The sequence below is a fragment of the Daphnia pulex genome, chromosome 11, assembly GCF_021134715.1.
Source record: "Daphnia pulex isolate KAP4 chromosome 11, ASM2113471v1".
NCBI classification, from domain to species: Eukaryota; Metazoa; Arthropoda; class Branchiopoda; order Diplostraca; family Daphniidae; genus Daphnia; species Daphnia pulex.
Window position 1 is genome coordinate 5455623 of NC_060027.1, and position 26254 is coordinate 5481876.

General features: G+C 41.1%; 3 protein-coding genes across 3 annotated transcripts; 1 reads left to right on the plus strand and 2 right to left on the minus strand.

Annotated features, from left to right (window-relative positions):
- Positions 1–939: 939 nt before the first annotated feature.
- Positions 940–3684, plus strand: LOC124207676 (probable D-lactate dehydrogenase, mitochondrial). The gene is given in 14 exon segments (XM_046605245.1): positions 940–1059; positions 1239–1375; positions 1473–1588; positions 1590–1719; positions 1788–1929; positions 1991–2094; positions 2156–2211; positions 2274–2473; positions 2555–2627; positions 2719–2774; positions 2848–3066; positions 3142–3253; positions 3325–3365; positions 3428–3684. Coding segments are annotated over 13 exon segments (1491 nt in total). The 5' UTR covers positions 940–1059; positions 1239–1267; the 3' UTR covers positions 3562–3684.
- A 234-nt stretch (positions 3685–3918) lies between these two features.
- LOC124207649 lies at positions 3919–22960 on the minus strand. Its single transcript, XM_046605220.1, has 42 exons — positions 22687–22960; positions 20886–21143; positions 19742–19907; positions 19436–19649; positions 19211–19368; positions 18684–19101; positions 18133–18318; positions 17844–18004; positions 17642–17699; positions 17371–17552; positions 16641–16985; positions 16398–16578; positions 16250–16305; positions 15920–16114; positions 15744–15847; positions 15490–15669; positions 13578–13991; positions 12605–12730; positions 12427–12525; positions 12260–12358; positions 12007–12204; positions 11842–11940; positions 11586–11777; positions 11416–11520; positions 11241–11339; positions 11021–11164; positions 10813–10945; positions 10584–10748; positions 10315–10522; positions 10113–10253; positions 9861–10009; positions 9652–9793; positions 9405–9582; positions 9121–9336; positions 8848–8862; positions 8440–8703; positions 7827–8366; positions 7294–7758; positions 6901–7225; positions 6316–6660; positions 5665–6251; positions 3919–5587 (listed from the first exon to the last, which is right to left on the minus strand). Exons 1-42 carry the CDS (start codon positions 22759–22761, stop codon positions 5000–5002), a joined length of 8973 nt encoding a protein of 2990 aa, XP_046461176.1. The 5' UTR covers positions 22762–22960; the 3' UTR covers positions 3919–4999.
- Positions 22961–24370: 1410 nt separating this feature from the next.
- LOC124207553 lies at positions 24371–26233 on the minus strand. The gene is made up of 4 exons (XM_046605071.1): positions 25979–26233; positions 25776–25870; positions 25235–25371; positions 24371–25132 (listed from the first exon to the last, which is right to left on the minus strand). The coding sequence occupies exons 1-4, from the start codon at positions 26149–26151 to the stop codon at positions 25019–25021; spliced, it is 519 nt and encodes a 172-aa protein (XP_046461027.1). The 5' UTR covers positions 26152–26233; the 3' UTR covers positions 24371–25018.
- Between the last annotated feature and the right edge of the window lie 21 nt (positions 26234–26254).

Sequence of the window (26254 nt, forward strand, 5' to 3'; positions counted from 1 at the left end):
AGAATGGTTAGAAGATGTTATCCCACCTCTCCTTTCTTCAACCTCATCAGCGACGAGCCCTGGAGCGACTACCACATCTCTCGTTCCTTTGGTCAGTCTAGAACAACGCAGAAGAAGTTGTCTATTGGCTGCGGAACTAAGACAACAGCTAAATAACACTGATTGTGAAGAGATCAAAGGAAACCAAAAAAGATGTGTGCTCGTTCACTTGACAGAATCAACTTGTTCCAACAACACATTGTGTTCTGTATTAAAAACTACAGAAAATACAGAAAATAAAGAATTTTTAGTGGCTTAAACAATTTTTAAAAAGGGAGGGGGGGTATCTGACTTTGTGACGTCATATTAGAGGGGGGTATACCTACTGTGATGAATTGTGACGAAGGGGGGAGGGGGTGTAAAATCGTCAAAAAGTCCGTGACGTCATATGTGAACGGCCCCTTCCCCATCCCGGTTTCAGGGTAAACATAAGCCGATTTTAGAGATTTTAGGGCGGGGCCTGTCAGAATTTTGAAGTGGAAACTGGAAACAGAGCCATCTAGGCTCTCAAAAGTAGCTGAGCGTAGTAGCTGACACACTCACTAGAGCGCTCATTCCAGTTTCCAAATCGGCTTACGTTTACCCTGAAACCGGGATGGGGAAGCCAACACAGCCGTGAACCGACCAGGAGTCACGATTTCATGCATCATAATCCCATTAGTTATTTTCCAGTGGGTTTTTTATACAAAAACGATAAATCATAATAAAAATTAAAAAAACGAAACAATTCTTAAAATTATCCAAGCAGTCGACGTAAACAACGCAAACAAAACAACTTTTCGGTAAACTGTTTACTCTTATTCTATTGTCTATCGATCACAGCTGAGCAGACGCGATCCATTTCATCAAGTGATGATCTCAGTTGAGAAACGCTGAGATCTCAGCTACTTGATACGACCCAGGACGCAGCCAAGCAGACGAATCTTACTTCGTGCTGTTAGAACGTACCATCTATGTAGTAAAAAATTAACTTTGAAACGTGAACTTTGCATTCATGTTAAGTCCAAAGTATTAGTAATGGTAAATATTGCCGTTTCAGTGGTTTATTTTAGTTTCGACACGATTGTATATAATAACTAGGTTATTAGCCGCTTGGGACTCAGTATCAAAAGCAGGCAATAGATTGCGCAAGTTTAAAAAAAAAATACGCAGTTTCCCCAGCTACACAATACACATACCAATAATAAAAGTTATTACAGGCTACCGTCTTTATTCAAGAGCGTCAGCCATGCAACGAGTGTTGTTCATATCTCGGATCGTGCAATCTTCAACAGGCAGTTTGCGTCGTTTCCATTATTCAAAATTTTTGTTACAGTCTACAGGGAATCGTCCTTCGGTACGACACAGTTCATTTTAAGCCGATTTTCCATTTTAAGGCAAAAACTGTTGAAGGTTGTTTTCAGACAATGTATAAACATTTGTATGCAGAACAGGTGGAACTAATCAAAGCACTGAAACAAGATTTGATACGAGTGCTAGGAAACGATGGTATTTCCGATAGTGAAACAATCTGCAGACAGCACAGTCGAGATGAGGGCGTCGACAGAAACAGATTTGGTTGTTTGGCCTCAAAGTACAGCAGAATGCTCTTTAATTGCTTCAGCTTGCTATGAGAAAAAAGTTCCTATGATTCCCTTTGGCACAGGAACTGGTTTGGAGTCAGGTGTTTGTGGTGTTTATGTAATACAAAATAACTTGCAAAATATCATTATTATATTAACGTTAACAGTTTTTTATACTTAAAAAAGGGAGGTGTAAGTGTCGATATGAGTAAAATGGATCAAATTGTTGACTTTAATCCGGAAGATTTTGATGTTACTGTTCAACCCGGAGTCACAAGAAAAGGACTTAATCATTTCCTAAAAGACCACGGACTTTGGTTTCCTGTTGGTAAGATTTGCCATTTTAAAAAATTAACATAATATAATCTTTAAGACTTTCAACTTTACAGATCCTGGCGCCGATGCGTCTCTTTGTGGAATGACTGCAACAAGCGCTTCTGGTACTAATGCTGTACGCTACGGCACCATGCGAGAAAATGTATTGAATACTGAGGTTAGATTGTCTCTTTCTCTAAAAAATGATTCGTATTGACATATAATTTTCAACTTTCAAGATCGTTTTAGCGGATGGTCGCATATTTTGCACCGCAGGAAATGGTCGTCGATCCAAGTTATTTAAATTTCATACTAAACAAATCGATTATAAAATGTATGAATGATTTCGTTTTACAGAAAGTCATCGGCCGGGTTCAATTTGACCAATTTGTTCGTTGGATCAGAAGGTAGCCTTGGATTCATAACGAAAACAACTCTGAAAATTTATGGCATACCAGAAATGATGGTGTCAGCTGTCTGTGCTTTTCCTACGGTAAAGGCCGCAGTGGATGTGTGCGTCCAAGTTTTGCAATCAAATATTCCTATCGCTCGAATAGGTGGAACATATATAATTTTACCGTTTTAGTGTTTTCACAAAAATTATGTCGTAATATCTTTGGTTTTCTTAAACTAACTAGAACTCATGGATGAAGTGGCCATGGAAATGTGCAATAATCACAATAAGTTGGATTATGAAGTGGCTCCGACATTGTAAGACGTTTTTTTCTTTTACCTCTTGTTCAACAAATTTTTCTGCAAACGCGCACTGGTGCACAATTTTCTTTTATATATTGAGCAACAGGTTTTTGGAATTCCATGGAACCGAAGAGTCAGTCAAATCTCAAGCAAAATTTGCAGGTAAATAAGTGCCGAAAAAATATTTGGGGGTATAACACACACAGCTTAAAAAAACCTCTTTTCTCATTTCCAGCTGAGATTGCTGATTACAATGGAGGTTCCCAGTTTCGCTGGGCATATGAAACAGAAGAGCGTAACCGGCTATGGAAAGCTCGCCACGATATTTACTGGACAGTTCTTCAATCTAATCCCGGCTGCCGTGCAATAGTTACTGATGTCTGCGTTCCCATTACTTGCTTACCTGACCTTATCGCTCAGACGAAATCTGACATTCAACAGTCTGGAATAATTGGTATAAACCATTATCAGTTTAAATGTGCGGTTTTTTTTTTTTCACAAAACTTTTTATTTTTCTTCTTCTTCTTAGGACCGTGTCTTGGACACGTCGGCGACGGAAACTTTCATACTTTCCTTGTTTTCAATCCAAATAAACCAGAGGAATTTAAAAAGGCTGAAAATTTGGCATCACGAATGGCAAAGTAATAATCGATAATTTATACAGATTGACTACTTCATAATAATTAACATTTTAACAAATTATGTTGGGCAGGAGAGCCTTAGATTTGAACGGAACATGCACAGGAGAACACGGTAACTATGGGAACAGTACTTTGGATTCAAAGATTGTTAAGTAATATGAATGCGTTAATTAGGAATTGGAATCGGGAAGATGGCCTATCTCGAAAAGGAAATGGGGCCCTTAGGCATAGAGATAATGAAATCAATTAAAAGGACCCTTGATCCACACTGGCTTATGAATCCCGGTAAAATTTTTTCATCCGCGTGAATTCTAATCAAAAAGAAGTATTTTTTTCATATTATACTGATGAGTATATGTAAAGTGTAAACAAAGTAATTAAAACACTCGAAATTCTTGTATGATGCTATCAATAAATGGCTGCCAAGAGTTTTTCAATTTTCCTTACTAGTTTATTTTTATAGCTTCAGATAGTTCCGGAAGTTCTCTACCATTCAAATTTTGAAATTTTTTACAATATAAACACCATTGTGAATTATACTTCTTCATTACACTGTACACTCATTACAATCAACGGCATTTTCGGTATGTTACTTAAATCACCCGCGGCATCAATTTCCTTTAACAGTTGCCTTGTTTTCTAATAAGGGAAATGGTAATCGTTAGTTGGAGTCGCATTAGAGTGTATTATTACAAGAGTCGGCAGGACGAAATATTTGTTTTCGTGGATGTTGCAACAATTTACAGATGTTTCATCATTTCATAGGCTAGCTTAAATAGATATTCACAAACAAAAGGAAATAAGTAGGTTTACCAAGTTTAACTCGCGTCCTTTCAAAATGACAGTCATTTATGTCATTTTATTGAACTGCAATTATTGTCCTACAATTGTAATTATTGACTGGTTACGTTGCATGCATGCATTTGTCAAGAGAAGGAAATAAATGTCAGTCGAAATGAATCCATGACAAACAAAGGAAACTAGAATGGGATTAGGAAAACAAATGCACGTTTGAATATGAACGTAAAGTGAAAGTAGGATGGGTCACCGGGAGAAGAATACGGTAGGTTAAAGACTTAAAGGTGATGCGATCATCTCTCAATTCCATCCAACGTAGTCGCTTAGTAGGCGAGGTATAAGGCGCATATGAAGCAAAAACACATATACACACTCGAACTGAAAGTTATGCGAAGCACTGAACGTCTTATGCAAATCGGAATTTCAGAGATCAGCATTTTGAAAAAGACTTTTATGATGAAATTATTACGATCGAACTTTTGCCTATGTAAACAACATCGACAAACGCTACAAAAGCGAACCATTTGGTATGGCCTGTGTGCCCATTCTGGTGAAATTTGAAATTATTAAACGGCTTTTGAGTGCAACTCGCTTTCAAAGATTGTTGAAATCTTTATACTGGCGTCTAGGAAACGTACATTGACTTCTTTTCGAAGTGGCGGTTGCCAACGAAGTAGAAAACCAATGTTCTACAAAGGTCAAGGATATAAGGACTTAGTGAGCAAAGCCAATTCGAAGGAAAAAAAACTGGAATCAAGTTGGCTGCTCTTATAATACTCGTTAACTTCCTGTAACGATCTAATAAGGAATTATCTCAAGAGATTGTTCTAAGAGGTAATGATGAACTACAAAATAAGCCAGAACCTAAAATTTCAAATTAATTTCTAGCCATTAGATCGAGTATATAAGGAACAAAAAAAAAAAACAAATAATCACTAACTGCCGAGGCTAATTGGCAGTTCCCGATTGCGAGCTCCCACTGGATTCTGCCTTGCTTGGAGCGGCGGTCAAGACGTTGGCAGCATCTCCCATTTCATTCATGGCCCTGTTGAGCATGAGCGCCAAAGAATTTTCTCGGCGACTGGTATCAGTTTTGGGTATAACTGTTTTGTAGACTTCGTTGTCAGTAGTGTCCAGCGGACTGTCTAGGCTTGATGTGCTGCTCCCAATGGGCGAGGCGAGACTGAGCTGGGATCCAGTCGCAACCGCAACACCTTCCGCTTGTTGAACGTAGTTAATGGCAAGATTTGAATTGGCGCTCAGAGGGCGAGATTCTTTAACTGCAGCTACTGCCGCTTTTGGAAGGACACGTCGAACATGATGGGAATGTTCTTTGGCCATCATTAGCGGAGCATCTTCTCCGTCTTCGTCAGTATCGTCGGAGCTCTTACCGCTAGAATGGCGGCAGGAAGGTAATCCTGCAGACGTTTGCGCATGAACTCGAGACTGACCACTACGCCTCACTCGTTGTTTTGAAGGAGAGCGTAAATTCGATTTTGACGATGACTTCTTGTCAATCTGCAGTTTAGCAGTAACCTAACGTAAAAAACGTAAACGTCATTTGTTTAGAGTAATCAACATATTTTAGATTCCCACAATGTAAATAACAGTACCTGGTCCGGCAATAGCTCAACATTTGTTGTCGAGAAGCGCTTTTGAACAATGACCGGAGAAGTTGAGGTAGCAGTTGGTGTACCGTCTCCTCCCTGAACTTTTAGTCGATTGTCGCCGTGATGCGGGCTTTCAGGAGTGTTAACAGGTTTAACTAGCCACTCATGTGGGTTGGCAGAATCGCTCAATACAAGAGAGGCTGGACGTCGTGGAGACCCTTGTTCGCTGCGCCAACCACTTAAAACTGCGGGACTGAATCCAGAACTCGTTGGACAGCTGGATTCTGCTGTGTTTGATGGATCCACTGAGACGAATATGGGCTTGGTGGCACCCAGATCTGAAATGGAACGTTGGGAATCGCGGCGAGACAATCCATAGCTCAGATCGGATGCAACGACACTCTTTTGAGATCCAGCACGGAAGAGACTGGTACTGGAACTGAGCCGTGAACGCAAACCACTGTTCAAGGCAGAGGCTATTTGTTCAGGCCAAACCACTTCCGTTATGGTCCGTTGACGAGCAGGAGTTATGGTCCCTCTTTCGGCCAAGCTGACTAAGGAACTTCCTAGGCTGACAGAGTCCTCGTTTCCTAAATTCAGTTGAAATATTTGTTAATAAATTTAGACTTTTTGCGATAAAAACACATTATTTACCAATTAGGGCACGAGAACCGAAGACGCTGTTCGCATGTCTTAAAGCGGGAAAATGCAAATCTGGAACGACTGAAGTCTGCAGATAAAGGACATCTGTTTCAGCTGGATCACTACACGTGGACAAGTTGCTTGAGTTGTAGCCGTATGGGTTCGCCATCAATTCATTTCCAGTCAGGTATTCCGTTTCCCGCTCATCTAAGACATCCTCCATAGCCTCTTCATTGAGGGTCTGTAATGCTCCACATATAGCTTGATCTTCCAATGTGACTTGCTTTTCAATATTCGTTTGACGTTTGTTGATCTTGGGAGCTGACAAACTCGCATCAACTTCAGTGACGACTTCACCTGCACACAGAATTGACAATTCATTAAAACATGTTGCGTACGATTAGCTTTCACTCATAAACTGAATAAGCTGGGAATTGTCAACAACTTTAAACTGAAATTGAATTAAGGATTCTTTATTTAAGGGATTTTGAAACCTTCCAGAACAAAATCTTCAATCGGACATTAAGGCTAATAATTTCCACACAAAAGGGTGGAAGAAACAATTGCATCAAAATAATTTATGTAATCGAAGACAACCTGTAGCGACGCCAGCGAATGTGTTACTGCGTAGGCTGCTACTCCTAGATAAACGTCCATCGTAGTCCACATCCAATAAATTATAGTTCCCTGAATGCTGTTGACTGGCGCTGGTGTTTCCGACAGTGGACTGTTGCTGAGGGTTAGGGCTAAGAGCCACGCGCGGATGGTACTCGCGATCCCTTAAAGCAAAAATCGCTACACGGAAGAGCTCCCAGTCGCCAAAGGACATACCACTCAAACTTTTTAGCTCGTCCAAGTTGCAGTTAAGCAAAACGCGTCCGCTAATATTGCTATCAATAAGAGTTCGAGAATATTGCTCAACCTGAAATATTGACACAGATTCCAAATTAATAAATCAACTAAGAAGCTAAGTATTTCATCAGATGTTACTTGTGCTGTTCTAAATCCATCCAGATGTTTTAACAGCTCACTGACTTCTTCGGCAGTAAGAGAACTGAGTACTCTGTCCTGAAGACGACTAGGCAAGGTAGGCTTGAAGCACAGTTGATTGGATGTTGGTACGTAGGGGTTAGTTGGCATAACTCCATAGTTACAGTGGGAAATAGTAGGCACCATGGACGGATACTTCGGGTATATGGTCGGCTTACTCTGATCCGGGGTAGGCAACGTCACTGTAGTCCAAGGCTGGCCATTCCAAGGAACATGCATAGCTACAGGAGGATTAGGCTGTTCATGGATAACGTTGCCATTAAGTTTGATGTCCGTTGTGGCAGCGTTAGGTACAGGTGCTCCTGATTGCATTGCCAAGAATGATGAACGTTCTTCTTTGATCACTTTACGTAAGTAAGGGTCCAAATGAATAGTGAATGGCATAAACATTTTTAAATGAAGAACCTGAAATGAAGAAAGGATACTTAGATGGTAAAAAAAATATATTACTCATAAATTAACAAAGAATTAACCTGCAACGTGTTGCGGTGGAAACTGAGAAACGTTTGAAACTTTTTCTCGTCGCGATCAATCTCCAAATGAGGTTCGACTTCTTTTGATATGGGTATGAATGGTTTTGCGCGTTCGTATGCAACTTTGAGAGTAGTAAAGTCATCCAACTTGTCCTCATTCACTTCGCAGTACAAAATAATCCAAGACGTTCGATATGGCCACTGTTCCGTAATGTTGACCCAAGACGCCAGATGATACCAATTGAATTCAATCTGAAAGGCTTTGAGTAGACGACCCGTAACGTAGATGACGTTCATTAAACGGCGCATGCTTCTCGGATTGACGTCACTGAAGTAATCATCGGTTAATAAAACTTTGGTGAGATCTTGAGCAGCCATGACGCGATTGTTATTGCCTAGAGCTAATCCACTTTCCATGCTCTCACTGGGGCGAAGCTTGCGATGCCCCATGGGTGGAAGGGCATTACTGAGCTTATGAATCCGATGCAATCCTTTGCCTTGGGGGGCAGACGATTCAACCGACATTCGCCGAGGTGACATCTAGAAAAATATATATGTATGTTTTAATATACATTTTCAAGTAAAAAAATAAAAAAAACAATTTCGTTTGTACCGGAACTTTATCACCGGCTTGTTGATTGTTGCCGGTATCTTCTGATTCAAGCCAGTTAAGTACAGCAGCATGGTTGCTGTTCGACGTTATCATTGAACGTGCTCCGGCAGGATTTTTAGACATGAGGGCCGCTTGTTGAGCTGCTTTCACTTTTCGCAGACCAGCGTTCTGAAGAAAGAAGGGGACGTGTACCAAATTTCGGAGGTAATCGTGACCCCCGATGTTGGATTCGTTGAACATCCTGTGTAAGTTTAGCTCGATTGCCTTTAATGAAAATGTCAAGTTAAAACTTAAAATCAATTAGAAGAAAATTTAAAATTAACTTAAGTTAAGTTTTTTAACAACAATAGAAGGAAAACCATCAGCAAGAAGTTTTATCACGACAGCCAAATTAATTTTGGAACCAACCTGTGCGCTGAAAAACTGTTGTAGTAGCGTAGCAGCAATGAATTAATGAGAAGCCAGAAAAATTTAGTCATGTCAAAAGGAAAAACGTGCATACTAACGTTTAAGGTCATTCATTTTTTTTTTTTTTTTTTAGATCTACTCATTCAGTCACTCCACGTGCAAAGTTAATTACTCAATTAATACAAATAATAATGAATTGGAATTGGCACGACCATTCTGAATTCATTCGGTTAGGAAAGTGTAATAAGTGTGATACCAATTACGCCCAAATACCTTGATAATAATGTGCGGATCGATGGCGAGTAAGGTTATGAATGGTGATGATTGTTCGGTGAAAAGCAAGTGCACAGCGTCGAGGACGTAGAGAACTTGATCTTGTTCACAACTATCTAAACCGTCAACTACCATCACCAGTCGCGTCTGTTGACCACTGTAGGCGTCGAGACATCGAACCATCTCTACCATTATGGCCACTTCCCTTTTTAATGCCTATTTACGGTGAAATGTTAACGGATCGTGAAAATAAAAAGTGGATTGGCAATAATAAATTTAAGTACCTGCAAATAGCCCTCGGCTCTGACGGACTGGAGCCGACCGATGATCCGTAACAGCTTCCTCCGTTGCGAGAAAATCAAGGATTTCACAATTCGACTCCATGTGTATACATTGGCGATGACTACAACACCCAAAACTACTCCGATGGCTATAAGTGTATAACTGACGTGATTCGAATTGCTAAAGGGGTAATCTGATGTCAGAATTTCCAATTTGTTTAACCTTCATAAAATTGTTGCATTGACTCACATTATCCGATCCTCGATTCCCTCCTTTTGATATATTGCCAGAAACACCAATCCAGCTAAAAGAATGTCGACACAAATAAGGAAAATGGCTGCGTACGGGACGCAACAAAAGCGGCGAAATCTCCAGGGTGACGTAGATTTCACTGCTCAATTCAAGAAAATCAATTAAAAACAAACAATCAGCAACTTGTAAATCAGTGCACGACTTACCTGGCTTCGGCCTAAAAGCACGATAAAGTCTGGTAGCCACTACACCGTAATCTGCTTCTATTGAATCCAATAGTGAACCAATCATCTGAACAACAGAATTCTCGCCTCTTGTAGACCGCGAAACTTTGGTTTGATCCGTGAAGTAGAATCTTATAATTACAATTTAAATAAATTAAATGCCTTAGTTTGCTAGATAAATTATAACTAAAAATGATTAAAAATAGAAAACAGAACAACACAAATAAAACCTACCTAATGGGTTGAATGCGGATACTATCACCTCCGAACTGTGGACCCGGTGGAGTACAGAATGTCACTTGTAACACCAACTTTAACGAATCTAGTTTTCTAGCTAATGCTAGTCCAAAATTATGTGCCCAGTTCCAATTAAATCTAAAAGGAAAAAAAAAATTTTTAAATAAACGAAAAAAAGAGAAATATCAAAATATAATACCTTTCATATCCCCAGTATACTATGTACAGAAATGTCACCATGAGGAAAAAACAACCTCCGCCAGTTGCCAATCCTGCAATCCAAGAATCAAGCGAAACGCCCAATATCACACCAAATAGTGTTGCAATGTGGAGCACCATGATGCAGAGAACCACTGAAAACTGCAACTGTGGCTCAATCCATTGACGAGCAAAGCCCTTCATTTCGTCTGACGAATTTAAAAAAATCATTTTATGACTGAACATAATACAACAACAGCAAAAAACCACCTCGTAATTTGCTGAGGAGAAAAGATTTGCCAGACCCCCACTTTGCGTAAAGCCCAACTGTAATGGGCATTGAAAGTGACGGTTCGCTCAACATGTCTGCAAGTGCGCTACTGTACAGTTCATAGCCCAGCATGTTTTCATTGTCCTCATTGGTGTTTAATCGTCCTATCATTAATGCAAAGGATTGAAGACCAATTCAAATTGAAATAAATGAATCTCATGAAATTACGAGCTCCGAAAATTTGGCCAAGTATTGTTTTTTGTTGACTTATATCAATATTGTATGGTGTTTCACCGCTCCGATTTGGCCGGTATAGTAACTGACTGTGTTTGGGATTACGAAGTAGAACTTCCACTATTGCCTAAGCGGTAATAAAAAAAAATAATTATAAATAGTATTCGCTTCATCGAAGTAGTTGTTAATGTTTAGTACTTACTTTAGATCTGGCTCTCATAGCGATATGCAGAACCGTATCGCCTTCTTTGTCGGCTGCTGTAACGCGTGCTTTTTTGTCCAGTAAAAGTTGTACAATTTCAATACTTCTATTACGAACGGCTCTCAACAACGGTGTATCGCCATCCTATATAGTAATTATTATTTTTGATTTTACCAATAAGAAATGCGCCGCCCATGTTACTGGGAACATGTCATTTTACCTTGGTGGATATTTCTAGATTCGGATCTGAGTTAAGAAGTGATTTGACCACAGAAACATGATTTTTCTCAACAGCCCAATACAGAGCAGTTTTCCTTTCCTGTTTAATTATAATAGGGAGAAAAACCATAAGCCAAAATGTATCACTCCAAGTGTTTCTCAACGGCTGAAAGCACCTTGCCAGTCATGTCCACGTCGGCGTATTTCTTCAGTAAAGCTTCAACGATTGACTTGTGGCCAGCCTTAGCGGCATGGATCAAGTTGGTATCACCGCTTCGATCCTATTCGACAACAAAATTAAATTAAGATTGGAAAAGAGAAAACGGTTTTGAAATATAAGGCTTACTTGTAAGTTAACGTAGGCACCAGCATTGAGCAAGGCCATGCAAATGTCGTGGTAACCTTCTTTGCAGGCTAGAGTAAGCGCTGTGCAGCCGTCTTTGTCCGTGGCATTAACATTAGGTTTTCTATCGAGTAATTTGTTGACAATCTCAGATGCATTCTCTTTGGCAGCAAGTAGTAGTGGCGTCCAACAATGCTGAAAAAAAATGGAAATCAGGAACACACAATTTTATTTTTTAAAAGATAAAGTCATCCCATACCATTCCAGATACTTCGACATTGGCTCCTGCTTGTAGTAACATATCGACAATTTCATCTTGCGATTTCCTGCATGCCCAGATCAGGGCCGTGGTTCCATACTATAGTAAGATCATTTCTACTTAACAATTTGGATTGGCATAAAGATTTGCACGGTAATTTGCTACCTTATCTCCAACGTTCACTTTAGCCCCGTGTTCTAAAAGAAGACGGACTATAGCGACATGACCTCGGCCCGAAGCCCACATCAAGGGCGTGATATGAAATTGGCCGTGAACGTTGACTTCGGCGCGTTGCTCAATCAGCAGACGCGCCGTCTCTAAATAGCCCTTATAGCAAGCCCATACGAGTGAAGTCCATCCTCCCTATAAAGACGGTGAGTTATATTGAGAATCAGACATCGACACAGACAAATAATACCATGTCCCGGTGTTCAATGTTGGCGCCATGATTGAGCAGCTCGACGCAAATGGATGTGAAATTCTCTTTTGCAGCGCAGAGCAAAGGTGTCCAGTTATCCTGTAAAATTTTGCCAAAAGCGATAAGATTTCTGTCACAATTTAGTATCAAAAGAGAAAAATATGTACGGAATCTTCGACATTTGGATCAGCTCCATGAGCGAGTAACTCTTTGACGATGGCATTTTTGCCTTTGATCGATGCCAACACCAGTGCAGTAGCTCCGTTCTATAAATAAAACAAGAAATCCATAGTCATGACACGAAAATGTGGGTCTATCCATCATAGAAAGGCAGCGGGGGCTTACCTCATCTCTATCGTCGACGACGACATGGCGGTTTTCGAGAAACACACGTAACCCAGCTAAATTGTCTTCAACTATGTAGTTGGCAAAAGTGCGGTAGCTTAACGACACCATGGACTCGGAGTGATTCTATAAAAAGAATTTCAATATTTGTCGATTAGCGGGATCATTTTCAAAATTTACCTCCGGTTTACACATTTGTCTAGAGTGAAACCGACGAGAAAGAAAATAGAAGGAAATAATTAACTCCATGCCAAAATAGACAACATGAATTGGCTGTTTATGAGTGTATCAGATGGAAGTTGGTTATCGAGAAGGATGAGCCATTCATAGCGGCCAAGATCAAAGGTTGGGATTTGAGGTATGATGGCGCACGTGTAAGCATGCTTTTTTTTAAAATAAGGTTTTTTTCTAATATATTATCCATTTTGGCTACAACCGCTTTTTCCTCTCGCGGGATACGGCAGACAACCGGTGCTCCTGGCCTAAATCCAATACCTTTTCTCCGCTTTCTGGTTAGGTGTCTGTTTTCTTCACTTCAATACGTTCATGTCTGTTCTCGCTCTTTTTTTTTATGTACATACGAGAGCTTCGTAGGATGCACTTGTTAGCCCAACAGATCTTTTTTCGTCCTATTAATCGTTAGTGCACTTTCGGCTTCGCGGAAGTGGTGGTGTCATGTATGAAATGAATTATGTATGATCGACTAATATCGGTGAAGACGACGAATCAAGTTAGTTCATTCGATTCAAGCACAAAGCTAATAACCGGGTTATAATAAAGTCGAATGGAGGAAATGTCAAATTCTGGTGGTTAGTTGTTACGTGGATGGAAAGAAATTATTCATTCGATTGCAATGCATTGTGAATATTGTTCCAAGAGGCTCAAAATAATTTTTCCAACTACAGATTCAAAGGGAGGGGCGAGAGTCGAGCGGCTCATGCGGATGTTTTGTCCTGTCGGACGACAGACTGACCGCCCAATAGCCATGTCTCATGGAGTGGGGTATACTGAAAGAGAAATTCCGGGCAGCAGCGGCAGAGAGGAGTGACGAGATGGAGGGTGTAGGAGTCAGCGGCGAGCTGCCCAATGACGAATGGGTGAAGATATGCGGGATAGACAATCTTGGCCCGTGTTTGGTCGGCAATTTCTTCCCTTTTGCCGCATTTTGTAATGGTAGTTTCAGTTGACTACCGCTCAGCTCACTGTCCAGTCCAGTCGCTATTGTTTCTTCTTCCATGGAAGGAGTTATGCAGACGGACGGAGGGACGATAGTAAGACTGTGCGATCGTCCTTTGGTCGACCCTGTTCTGGGCGATGGCGTAGAGCCGACATTGACCTCGGCCAAACATGAGCGATTGCGTGATTCCATCGAACCGGAACGTTTTCGCAATCAATCACTATTGCTGCAACGACGTCAGAAGGAATTGGATTGCTTAAAAGAACGCCAAGAATTCAACTACTCCAAACAGCTCATTCATGTACCACAAATAAATGGTGACGAAATGAGAAAAAAAAAACTGAGGGCACAAGCTCAATAACACTACATTCATGAATAAGCCATTTTTAAACAATATGAAGTAATATCTGATGCAAAAGAGGGCTGCCTTAAGCAACAAAAAAATGTAACAACACCCATTGAATTTGGCTGTAATGGTGTCTAGGAAGTAGTAATTTATGTTTTAATCAATATCTCAACAACTTTTTTAATTGGGCAGAACCAATTATCAAGTGTAACGAGATGCTGATTCAATGTAACACACCCTCAAGAAGCTATGATTCACACCGATCTTGGCAACAAAAATTCACTCAAGGGTTAGCGAAAACATAACTATGATTGACCAAACAGTTTAGCTGACTAGCTGATGCAGTGTTTTTACAAACCATTTGACTGGAATAGAAAACACAACACAGAAAATTATTATCAATAAAATATTATCATTTGCCTTAATATATAAACCACCAATCCTTTAAAAGATGATTTGATTTATACAAAATGAGATTTAAACAGTTATTGAAAATCCAAAGCTGAGTTACACCGATAAGATCTTTAAATTAGACCACACATAGCCTAAGGATGAATAAAGCAAAGCAGATTCTAGAAAAGTCAAAACAAAGAGTTTGTGACTTGATAGTGAATAGATTTTGGGTGACAGTAATCGTTACACAATAACACTTTGCGATTATTACCTTACAACTCCGTTTTCAGAACGTTTCATATCACACCTTCGAAACTTTGTACAAACTCTACACAAACAGTTAGAGAAGACTTGATTCACTTGACTATCAGCATCAGCTGATGTACTGACACAAATATGTTTCCGTTAGTCTCGTTCGTGACTGTTATTGTGTAACACTAACAAACCCATGACTTGACGTATGTCTAGAGTGCGGGTAGCCAGTTGCGGAAAGCAATCTTTACCCCTATAACGCGGGATTTTATTCAGCAAATAAGCAGAATCCTCTTTGCCTTTGCGGCATTTGTTTTTGTTTTGTTTTTTAACTTTTTTTTGCATTATTTTGCGCCAAATTTCAACTCATTAGTCATTATGATTCCTTTCATTTTTACAATTTTCCTATATCATTCACTTTAACCTCACACTTAAAATGAATGTTTTTCCTCAAAGAGATCATCGACATCGAGACTTCGAGAGCTGGTTAGCTGGAAAGACGGGATGCTGTATTTGTATCCCACAGTTTAGCAAGTAGCTGAGTGGACTAACGGTACTGCGTTTCTAAGGATGCGCTACAGAATATTTTAATGGAGACGTGTATTTGAGTGACGAACAATGAGTGCAACCAGAGCAGTGAGTTGCAAACAGTTTATAGTAAAAATAACAACAAACAATATACATGACAACGATTAAGGCAATTAGGGTGAGTTTTCATCGCCGGACAGTTTGCATAACCCAATCAGAAATAGACGAAACGCCTAGGTAAATTCGACTCTGTGAAGGGTCGTCAAAACTCCGATCGCAGTGGCGGTTCTCGTTAGACACACCAACCAAAGACCAGGAGCCGCCATCATTCAATTGGCAAAGTAGTGGACTCCCGGCGAACTCATCGTTCTGCGTATTTTTAAACCGCGTTAATCTTTTGAGTTAAAAAAAAAATTAATTTGACTCAATTTATGTTTGCATACCCGACAGGCGTCCAGATTCGATAGAACATCCGCACATAGCATTGTGACGTTGTCACATTTGGGATTTTGCACGACTTTGGCCGTCACTTCATGCAAATTGTCTCCTAAAATGATAATGAATTTATTGTGATTGGTGATTCGCGTGAGTTAAGATTAAAAAAACTAAGAGAACTGACGGTCTTGGCCCCATCCGAGGTAGAGACAACGAGAAGTTGGACCGGATATCCAAGCTTCGTGGTCGCGGGCTAGACACACTGGCCGGACAAAATCTGAATAAATGACGGGTGATTCCATTTTTATGAGGACCAACTGGTTGCCCTTCATGGGCGATTTGACCATGCCGATAATGCGCCTCTCTTGTTCCCAAGGTGCTATAAAATAATCAATAACGACGACAGTGTAAATAAATTATATGACAGTGACAACTGGCGGCATGTGTTTTTGAATATCCAATGCTATTCAATGAAAAATATGCATGCATGATTTTGATCGAAATTTTATTGTACCGTCGGATGTCAGACGAACAGCAGCGAATCTTGCAACCCAATGAGCTCGACTTTGCCTAGAATGATTAATTATAAAAGACAATATTATTTGATAAGCCATGTCGAATGAAATAATGTGGCAGAATTATTAATCCGCCAATGAAAGTACCCATCGAAACAGGAAGATGCGGTCAGAAGCCATTGATCGGCCACAAGCGTTGCATCGCAAGCGTGAACGCCATCTCGGATTAATGCCGAAAACCACGGCCAGTCTCCGTGAGCGGACGGAAGGAGGGTGAGATCAGTGCCAGGGCGGTCGGGATGCATATGGACTGGTCGATTGCCGCATTCTGAATCGATGCCAAAATGAGATAAACATGTCTGATTAGATTGAATGAAACGTAATGATTACCTAGTCCTGAACAAGAAAGGTAGAGCACTTGACGCTTGCGACAGGGAGCCCGAAGGAAAGTGGCCCTCCATCGGATGGGTTCGGTCAGATGGGCATAGTCTGCGGAGCGCTCGTTGTCGATACGAATTTCGATGCGCTCCATGATTCGGTAGGACATGGAACGACAGGCCGACTCGCCAAAGATCTCCAAGAAGCTCTGCTGTCGAGCCGTCGACATGAGCGATGACGAGTTGAGAGAATCGACACATATCTTGCCGGTGTTGTTGCCTTCGGTGAAGACGATGTAGCCCTCATGGAAGTACTGATGAACGAAATTAGCCGCCGCCATGTCCGGCGCAACTGTCACTATATTCATGAGAAAAGAACCAACCGAAATGCGGGTATGATGAGTTGTTATTGGTTGGTTTCGCCAAGAAAAAGGAGAGAGAGAGAAACTCTCAATCACCATCACTGTCTTCCATTTCTAAAGAAAACTACGAATCAAAACGCAAACAGCGGTTGTTGGCATCTTGATCTTGATCGTCCTCCTTATCACACATTTCGAATTGAAAATAATTGCAAAACCTCGTCAGCAATAATCCCCGAGGAAAGAACAACGACAGTGCCACTTTAATCAGCGAAACAATAAGTGGACCACATTATTTTGCATCGAAAGCAAGTAGGCAATAAGAGAAATCAAACAGAAAAGACGAAAAAACTCAAAATAAAATAGGTTATATATATAACTCACGGCAGCCTCTTTCGTCGCTCCCGTTGGGACAGTCAGGGAAGCCGTCACAACGCTTATTGACGTCAATGCAAGCGGCGCCAACTCCACAGTGAACCTGACCCTCGGGACAGTAATTGCACGCCACCTCGTCGCTGAAATCGTGACAGTCCATCAGCCCATCACAAATGCGGGTGGTGTGTCCACTGGTAGTTTGGAGGCGGTTCATAAAAAGGTGAGATGATATGATTAATCCATGATCCATCTCACATTGCGCGAAAATGAGTTCATTTACCTGCTGGTCATAAACCGGACGCATTCGCTCGGATCGGCCTCCATGACGTAGTTCATAGCTGGTCAAGTTTGATATAAAAGCCGTCAGAGGTGATTCAATACAACCGAAGCAAAAGACAAATAAATGATGAAATGGTATTGTTATAATAAAACGAAGCTTATTTATAATTGGATTCTGTGATCTAAGATTTAAATGTCATTACATGGTCTAGTGGTGCAAGAATCCATTCCGTCGTCGATTGGGAAGAGCTCACAACGAAGTAGATCTCTCAGGCCGGTTGCGATATCGCTGCTCTGCAGTTTGTTACCTGCCAAATCTTGCCGACGGGAGATTTGTTGGCTCAGACCTAAACGGGCCTTGCATCTGTTATTACGAAAACATACAAGAGGCCATTAGTATAAAGATGGGCCACATAAGGAAGCCATTAGCCCATCTTCATTGCGATCATGAATTAAATGCGGAGTGAGGAGACGTTATAGTAATAAACTTACGATGTCATTACGGCCATGCAAAGGCTCCGACAGGGCGGAAGGTGATTCGGAATACGGGGCATCAGCGATAATGGAGGCGGTGGAACGAATCCGCCAGGAGTTGGAGCACTAGGGTCACAAGGAGGTTGCAATATATGGCACAGCACGTGCACGATGTAGGGCGAGCATTCAGATTCCACCAATAACCTAAAAAAGAACAACAACCAAAAAGTTAATAGGTTAACTTTTATTCCCGGTCTTGGAGGTTCACGGTATGCTAGATCCTAGCTATTGTTGAGGTTTCCATTGTAATTGTTAAATTTAGAAATGTCTATAAATGTCGAATCAATTAACACCAATTCAATGAAATAGTTGGTAAATGGCAACCGATACACCACCACAGTTAGGGAGGAAATAGCAGCACGCAGCAGTTCCTATAAGTCTATTGCAACGGATCATTTGCTCACCTTTTCAAGTGAATGAACAGTTAAGTGCTGGGGCCGTGTTGAGGCAATAGCAGAAGCAAATCGAGAAATTTCGGCTAAAAGCGTAACACTGGGAAAGTGACTTACTTTGCGGCTTCGTTAAGTCGGTCAACTTCGCGAGCCCCGCGTTGTCCGAGCAGGTTGGGGAACGAGGTGAAGTTGTAAGCCAAGTGGCGACAAAAGCTAAGCGAAATAGGCACACAACCCGAACGTTCTTGATAGTCTTGCGGCTGGAAAAACGTGTCGATGGGAACGAGTGGGCCTGGCGAAGTCACTGCCGGCCGAATTGTCGACGACGTCAACAGAGGCCGGGACTGGTGCCCTTTTTTAACACCCGCCGCGGAGTCAATGCCGTTAGAAGAAGGATGTGTCGGATAGGGTGGCAGGTAATTCGACAAATCATTCTCGATTGAACGGCCGTGAGTACGCTCCGAGGCAGAGTCAAGGTCCGTTCGCCTATCAACCAAGTCGGAACTCTCGTTGGCTGACATCGCAACCGACCGAGCTGAACATGAAAATGAATTATACGGTGGAATTCAAAAAATTGGGTTACTCTATAAGCTATACAAGTCAAATAGTCATTCAGGATTTCCAAGTTGAAAGGTCTAAATTACCTCTAACTTCGACCGACGACGGATCGATGTGAACAGTCACCGGAAATCTCATAGCCAATTCTTCCCTCAAGATGGATTCCATTTCCAAAGCGTCGGTCGGAGTTTTCTTCGTGGTGCAATACAAGTTGAAGAAGACGGACAGGTCGTAGTCTTCATTACTGTCAATTTAGGCCAGAATCAGTCTTTCCCTATTCAGCGTTGTTATTTGATTTGAATTTGACTAACCCTTCAAACGTCAGGATTTCTGAATGATGATAAATGTCTTTAATCGTGCTGTTTTTGAACATTTCGTCCAATTTAGCCTCAAAGTCACGAGCTTTGAGACTAAAAGCGGTGCTTTTGACATCGGCTAGATTGGGCTCGAACCAGTCGCCATCCGCAATCCGGAAAGTTCCCCGATAAGCAAACTCGATCAGTTTCTCCTGTTTGCCACTGATCACTGTGATTAAATTCAGTCTTAGATATTTCCGTCAAACGAATGGCAAGCGTTTTAACATAGGAAATGGCGTGAAAAAAAAACGAGTTATTTACGTCCGTAGTAGATGCCAAAGGCGAGTCCCGTGCCTAATAAAAAGAGGGTTCCCATCAGACAAAAGCAATGGTTACTCGGCCATCGCCTCCCGTTTTTGCTGGCGTCTCGCACTATATCATCGTAGGAGCTCAGACTGTAGGAGCTTGTTGACGGTGCACGATCGCCCTGTAAGCGATCAATCAGAATAATCACCAAATAATGATTATTAATTAAAAGATGAATTCCCGTTTTCAAGCGAGTTACATCACAGGAAATGATGAGCTTCCTTATTCAAAGCCAATCAATTTTACCTACTAACTAGCACGTGCAACGAACGTGAATTTTCCTTTTCCCCCTTATTTCTGCTTCATTGTGATTTTGTGACGGGACTGTGTAACGAATGACTGGAATGAGGAACAGCGCCACATATTGCCCGGCTATACACCTCAAGTCTCACGGTGTTGTTCGTCTAAATTGTTACAAGAAGTTCTCACACAACATTTCCTATACCAGAGGGGGGGGGGGGCTCCATATTCTCTTCAAACTGTGACAAAGTGATTGAGGCCTATAACACCTTCTGGTTGTCGGTGCTGTGGAGATAACACAATTTAGAACCGCTTGCCTTTCGTTCTGGTTTCTAAAAGTAATAGCACGAAACCTTTCCGTTTGCTGATATCACGCGGAGCTATACTGATTTGATGAACAGCCAAGAAAGAAATGTCCGAAACCAGTGAAAAATCGGTCGCGGCTCAATTGAACAAATTCGCACGGTGCGTTCACCTTACCGGTTAGTGAGGCATCATCCCTTAAATTGTTTGGCTATTCCCGTAAAAAGAAAAAGAATATAAAAACTCCACATAATAAAAAAAATTCATCATGGCAACTCAAGTCTGACGTTCGCGGTGCGGCCATCTCCTCTCTCTTATTGGCGAGCTCCCTGAACCGTTACGCCGGCCGCGGTCCTGGGGGAAGAGCGGCACTGTAGCGCGACGAAAGAGGTTGAAGAAAGCGGAAATAAATTTCTATCCTTTTTGCCTGTGGTCATTCTGACGTATTTTTACAGGTTCTCTCAGGTTGTTATTGGCATTTTTTTTCTCAAATGATATGCAGCAGTGAGTCCCGTCGTCGTCGTCAAAGAAATAATAAAGAAAACAAACAACATACCGCGCGAATTTTGTGAGTGGTGTTGAAAGGTGAAATGGAGGCGCCACGTATGCTGGCAGTCCCGTCGTCCATCCCGTGAAGCAATCCGCTGCTTTGCTGTTGAAGGCCTGAGGATGACGAAAGCACCAGCGGATTGCGCAACTTGAAAGTCCGCTCCGGCCCAAGCACCACCATCGAATCTTTGACGAAGTCTTTTTTAAAAGAAAAGTTGGTGGAGCGGCTTGCTCCTATCGTACCGTGCAACTGAGCTGTCGTCGTCTGTGAAACGAAGTAAAAACATAAATAGTTTTATGTATAGTTTTTAAAAAAGTGGCGATTCCGTCGTCCAATACTCTTTAGACTGTCTTTCAATCCATGAAATGTCTATCCAGCGGAATATGGGTTTACGCTCAACTTGAGTATCTGTGACGCGCGACGACGACAATGGGCGAAAGAAGAAAACTTGGTGGTCGTTATTGTCTCTCATCGGCAGTCAATGAGACAAAACGTTGCCGAAAAAACGTACGGGATTTTTATCGCCTACCTATTTACTCGCATGAGTCTACGAAGAGAATACGGAAATACTTTGGATGCTAAAGGTGTTCTACACGGAGCATGATTTTATCTTTTTTCTTTTACATTAGTTTTATGTTTTTCTTTGTTTTACTGGAGAGATAAGATGGTCCAATTACAACATGTCGTATTGATACAGCTTATGGTAGAGAAATGTGTCCTCTATCAATGCTGTGACAAAAACGATAAACAAATTCGAAAAAATATTTCGTGAGAAAATATCAAGCGTACCGCATGAACCTAATCTAAAACTACCGCGTGCTATACAAGCGTACATACAAATAAAAATCAGAATAAAGAATGTGAAGAAATAAAATAACCGGCTCACAATGCAATTTGAATGCAGATTGTCTGATTGTGTCCGCCAGCAGTAACGTTTCACATATTTGTCAAAAATTCGCAATTAAGAAATTGCTTCTTGTCATTTGTATTATTATTTTAAAAAATGACGCCACAAAATCACACGACGAGGTTGGCAGTGCCTAACGGAAGCTTCCGCTTTCCACCTGGTGCCTCGGCCGTTGTATGGGAGATCATTGTGACTTACGGTTTTCCCGAGATTTTTGCATTCAAGGAAACCCCATCTGTATTTAGTATTTTCAGCAGGTAAAAAGTGTGGACTGAAGCAGCAGCAGCAGCTGTCTGAAACAGCGAAGAGCCTTTTATTCCGTGCCGAAATGTAAAACAATTGATGAAAACGGAGCTAATGGCTCAACAGCAGCAAGCTTTGATTCGATATTTCGTGCGTGAACAAGTAGAGCAGAGGCATAGAGACTAGCAAATTTGCTTTCGTTTCGAAATACTTGTGTCAAGGCTGAAAAATTAAGCAGGTCGCCGTTTTAAGCCGCGTTTAGTCGTCGCCATAAGTCGGTCATCCGTCCTCGCTTACGTCGAAAGAAAAAGCTTCAATTTCTTCGAGCGCCTCCACCCAAATGTCCCGTCGTAATTAACTGAAAACGGGCGTTTCTAGACTTAACGGCACGTTTCCTATGTTTCGTGGAAAAAATCTAAAAAAAAAGTAGCCTTGCTCCAAGCTGCTTGATTTACGAGAATACGAAATAAAGGAACCGTTGGCGCGACGTGACCACCTGTTACCGGCAAGGTCTACCCAACGCGCTACTCAAATATTGCGTCTCGTATATAGACGATCCACTCGTCTAATGATAATTGACACGAGTTAGTCTATACGGCAGCTGAAATAGACGCCGGACAATTATCCTCGAGTTGAGACGCTGTAATTGTGACCCACCTGAAACACGCCGTCGTCATCGTGTGACAACCGATTGGAAAGCTTCTTCCTCGATGGCTTCTTGGGCAAAGACATGATGATGATCGTTGGTTGGGAGAAGGGGTCGATCCAAATTCAATCACTCTCTTCACAGCATCGGCACTGGAGTTGTAACGAACAGTATTCCGTGCACAGTCAATACGCGGGTGTATATCTTCGAATACAACACGGAAGAATGAGGCGAGCAAGGAAAGATCCGTCCTGTCTGGATGAAGACGGCCAACAAACTGGTAACAGACGGTGGCTCAGCCAACGACCATATCCCGTTTAGTTTGCCGGTCCTCCTCTAAAAACCGTCCACACTCCAGCAGAGCTCCCCCAACTGCTTTCCCTTCGCCAATGGGTACCGTTACTTCCTGGATTATTCGAAAGCAAATTCACTGTTATATTACTCCCCATTTCAATGAAATCATTCTCTTCAAGGACCCCTTTCCCAACTTTTGTTGTTGTTTTTACAGTTGCAAGGGAAATTTAAGATTTTCCTACTGTCGTCTCCAACTTTTTCTTCTTCTTTATTTGCCTTATTAGTTATACACTTTAGCATTTTCCATGGCTCTTTTATTTCAGATTTTAAAGATAAATTGCAGGGCTGCAATGAGATAAAAATTCCCGGAATTTGATTAAACTTGCTGACCGAATAACCGGATGGCAACAAAGTTTGTGTTAGTCTGTGACTGTTACTTAAAAGATTGCATAACAAGGATCAAAATGGTGGCCTTTTTCCATGGGTAATCCCATATGTAAACAGATTGTTGGCATTATTGGGGAAAATTGCGTCAAAATAAAAGGACGGAAAAACGGAGGAGAAAAACCCCGTGGTGCTAAACAAAAGAAGCCAACATAGCAAGTAGACTTCTTCAAGAGATGAGAGAGAGAAAATAGATCGACACGGATTAGGTATATCTGAATTCCGGCAAAGGAATTTCAGATTTCGAAATAATGATCGAAAGGAAAAGCCATCGCCGCTGCGTACGCCTTTTTTTTTGGTTAGAATTCCGCGTGTGAAAGTCGAGGTGTCAACCATTAGAGAAACTCAATGCATTTCGTTTGGTCAATATTGGTTTCAATTCCGCAACGATTCGGGTCGTAACAAGATGCGCCCCGGCCGCGTGAGAATCGGACGAAACCGGCACCCCAGATAGGAAAAGTAGACGTTCGGAACAGATGTCGTGTAGAATTATTTTTGTTTGTGTTTTTTTCTTCTTTTTTTCACGTTAAGTATAGTCCCTTCCGGCACACATCATTCCCCCAGCAGCTCCAGCAAACCACAGTAGATCATTCCGTCCATGTCGAGATTAGTATAGCCTATATAATCATTACACTGGGACTTTAGCGCAGAAAGTTTTTTCTTTTTTCCTTTTTCTTCCTAATTTCTTACTTTTTCGTACCCCCATATAATCAACTACTCCACATGATCTACATGTTTGTTTATTCTTTTCACTGGCGGGTGACCCATTTTGAAAGATGCGTCGACTCTTGTTGTTTTTCTCCATTCATCCATTGGCCGGTCGCGGACGCATGTGTGCGGTCCGATTGCTTGAGTTTCGCTATTTCATTGTAGAGACGAGAGAGCGTACACCAACGATTACATTAGTACAAAAACCTTGGCATTTGAGGTTGAATTTTCACGTTTAACCACTTGAACATCTGTTGATTACGTATATTAAAAGAGTCAAAGGACTCTTTGCATCATCTATTACATCGAACTGTATTGTCAATTATTAAGTAACGAATGGATGCTTAACCAGTAAGATAGCTAATGCTCGCGTTGTAAAATAGCTATAATCTTATTGGGTTCTCACAGTGCAAATCCTTTGACTGTTTCACAAATGACGGCCATATCGACTTGATGTTGAATAAGTAAACTACGCAAAACAGGTACTTATCTTAATCATCATCATTATCTTAATCGGAAAAAAGGTGGAAGGTATTGTTTTTTGGCAACTGTTGATCACCTAGTAGACTGGCTCGCTCCCCTCTAAAAATAAAAATAAAATTTCGAATTGATCTTATTTCTAGTTCACGCCCAATGTAGATCAACGGAACGAGGTTGCAGCAACTTTCGTCAATCAAAAGCGTGAATGAGGTTCTTTTCAACCCACGCAAGTCAATATGCCCACGCCAATCGGTTGTAATCACGAAATTGGGAATGCATTGATATTTCACGAAGATCGTTATTCAAGTAGAAAAAAACTTCAAGACGCCACGACTTAATGAACACGGAGATAAAGGAGCAAAGGGAAAGATGGCTTGTGTTTGGTCGTGCGGGGTAATCCAGTTCAAAAATTTCATGTCATGACTTCTCGTCGTGGGTCTCGTCGCTTGAATCGACTAGTGGCAATTGATCGACCTCATTCCCTTCATTTGTCGCCGTCGTTATGGTTGTGATGGTGACAACAGTTTCCAGCTAGATCATCGTCGATAAATGAAATAATAATAAAATGCAAATGAATAAAAATTGGGTTCAGACGAAAAGCCGGAATTATTTCGCTTGAAACTAGGTGATTACCTCAATTGTGTCTCGGCGTCTGAGATCCATGATCGATAGAGCGGTGAATGAGGAAGAGGACGACTCGCGACTGAAAGGTTGTGGGGCGGGTCGTTTCTTCCTACGTAGTGACGAGGTACTGGTGCGGCACTTGGACTCTGTGTTGACAAACAATCATTTTCAAAAATGTTTTCGAAAATTGGAAAGTTATTCGACTTATCAATAGAGGGAAGAGGAGGATGGCGGAGGATTCTAGATTTCCATTTATTGTTCGTTATCTTGTTTTCGTTTTTTAAAATATAAAGACCATTCTTTTGTAGAAGAATAAATCGGTGTCATCAAGTCTTACGACTTGATTCAAGAGTTTAAATTTCAAATGTTTTACAAAATCACTGTCATAAACTCAAAACTCGAGGTCCGCTTTACTTTGGCTACATAGCAGACCTTTTTTTTATCATTTTTCGTCGAGTAAATATTTTGTAAGAGAAAGACCAAATTTAAATTTTTTTTCTCAAACTCATTCTAGGATTTTACGCGGATTTTACGCGCAGACATTACTTACCAATGGGTGTAGTATCTCGAGACATCTCACGGTGAACGTTACAACTTGGCAGCACTTCCTCATCTACAATCGGTTCGAGATTCTCTGGCTCTGTCCTGTTTTATCGAATTTAAAAATTTAATTACAATTTAGAACTTAACTACAACTAGCTACTTAACTAATTACAAAGTAGAATTTAAAAAAAATGTACAATAAAATATTACTTTTCCCGTACTGCACTAGTACTTGATGGTGCGCGTTTATGACGAGAGAAAAAGATTTTGATAGGAATCCATTTACTCTTTTTTCTGTTATTGTTCTCTTCCGATCTTGCATTCTCGGCGGACGGATTTAACTTTTCATTGTATTGATTTTTCTTGATTACGTCAGAAAACATGATAGACACAGTTGTAGAGAGATATAATTCAAATATTAATAAGCACCAGGTTCCAGCCAAAACTCAATTGAGAGAATCAGAGAAGCATACAGCGACTTTTATA

Bases quoted from the DNA above. Each gene is read 5' to 3' on its own strand.
- LOC124207649 (XM_046605220.1), bottom strand. From the start codon at position 22,761: ATGTCTTTGCCCAAGAAGCCATCGAGGAAGAAGCTTTCCAATCGGTTG. The intron at 16,579-16,640 runs GTAATCATTACG...GCATCGATTCAG, and splicing joins CCTTTCTTGTTCAGGACTAG to AATGCGGCAATCGACCAGTC. The intron at 6,252-6,315 runs GTAAATAATGTG...AACTGAATTTAG, and splicing joins CGGTTCTCGTGCCCTAATTG to GAAACGAGGACTCTGTCAGC.
- LOC124207553 (XM_046605071.1), bottom strand. From the start codon at position 26,151: ATGTTTTCTGACGTAATCAAGAAAAATCAATACAATGAAAAGTTAAAT. The intron at 25,871-25,978 runs GTAATATTTTAT...TCGATAAAACAG, and splicing joins ACTAGTGCAGTACGGGAAAA to GACAGAGCCAGAGAATCTCG. The intron at 25,372-25,775 runs GTAAGTAATGTC...TTGTCAACACAG, and splicing joins TCGAGATACTACACCCATTG to AGTCCAAGTGCCGCACCAGT.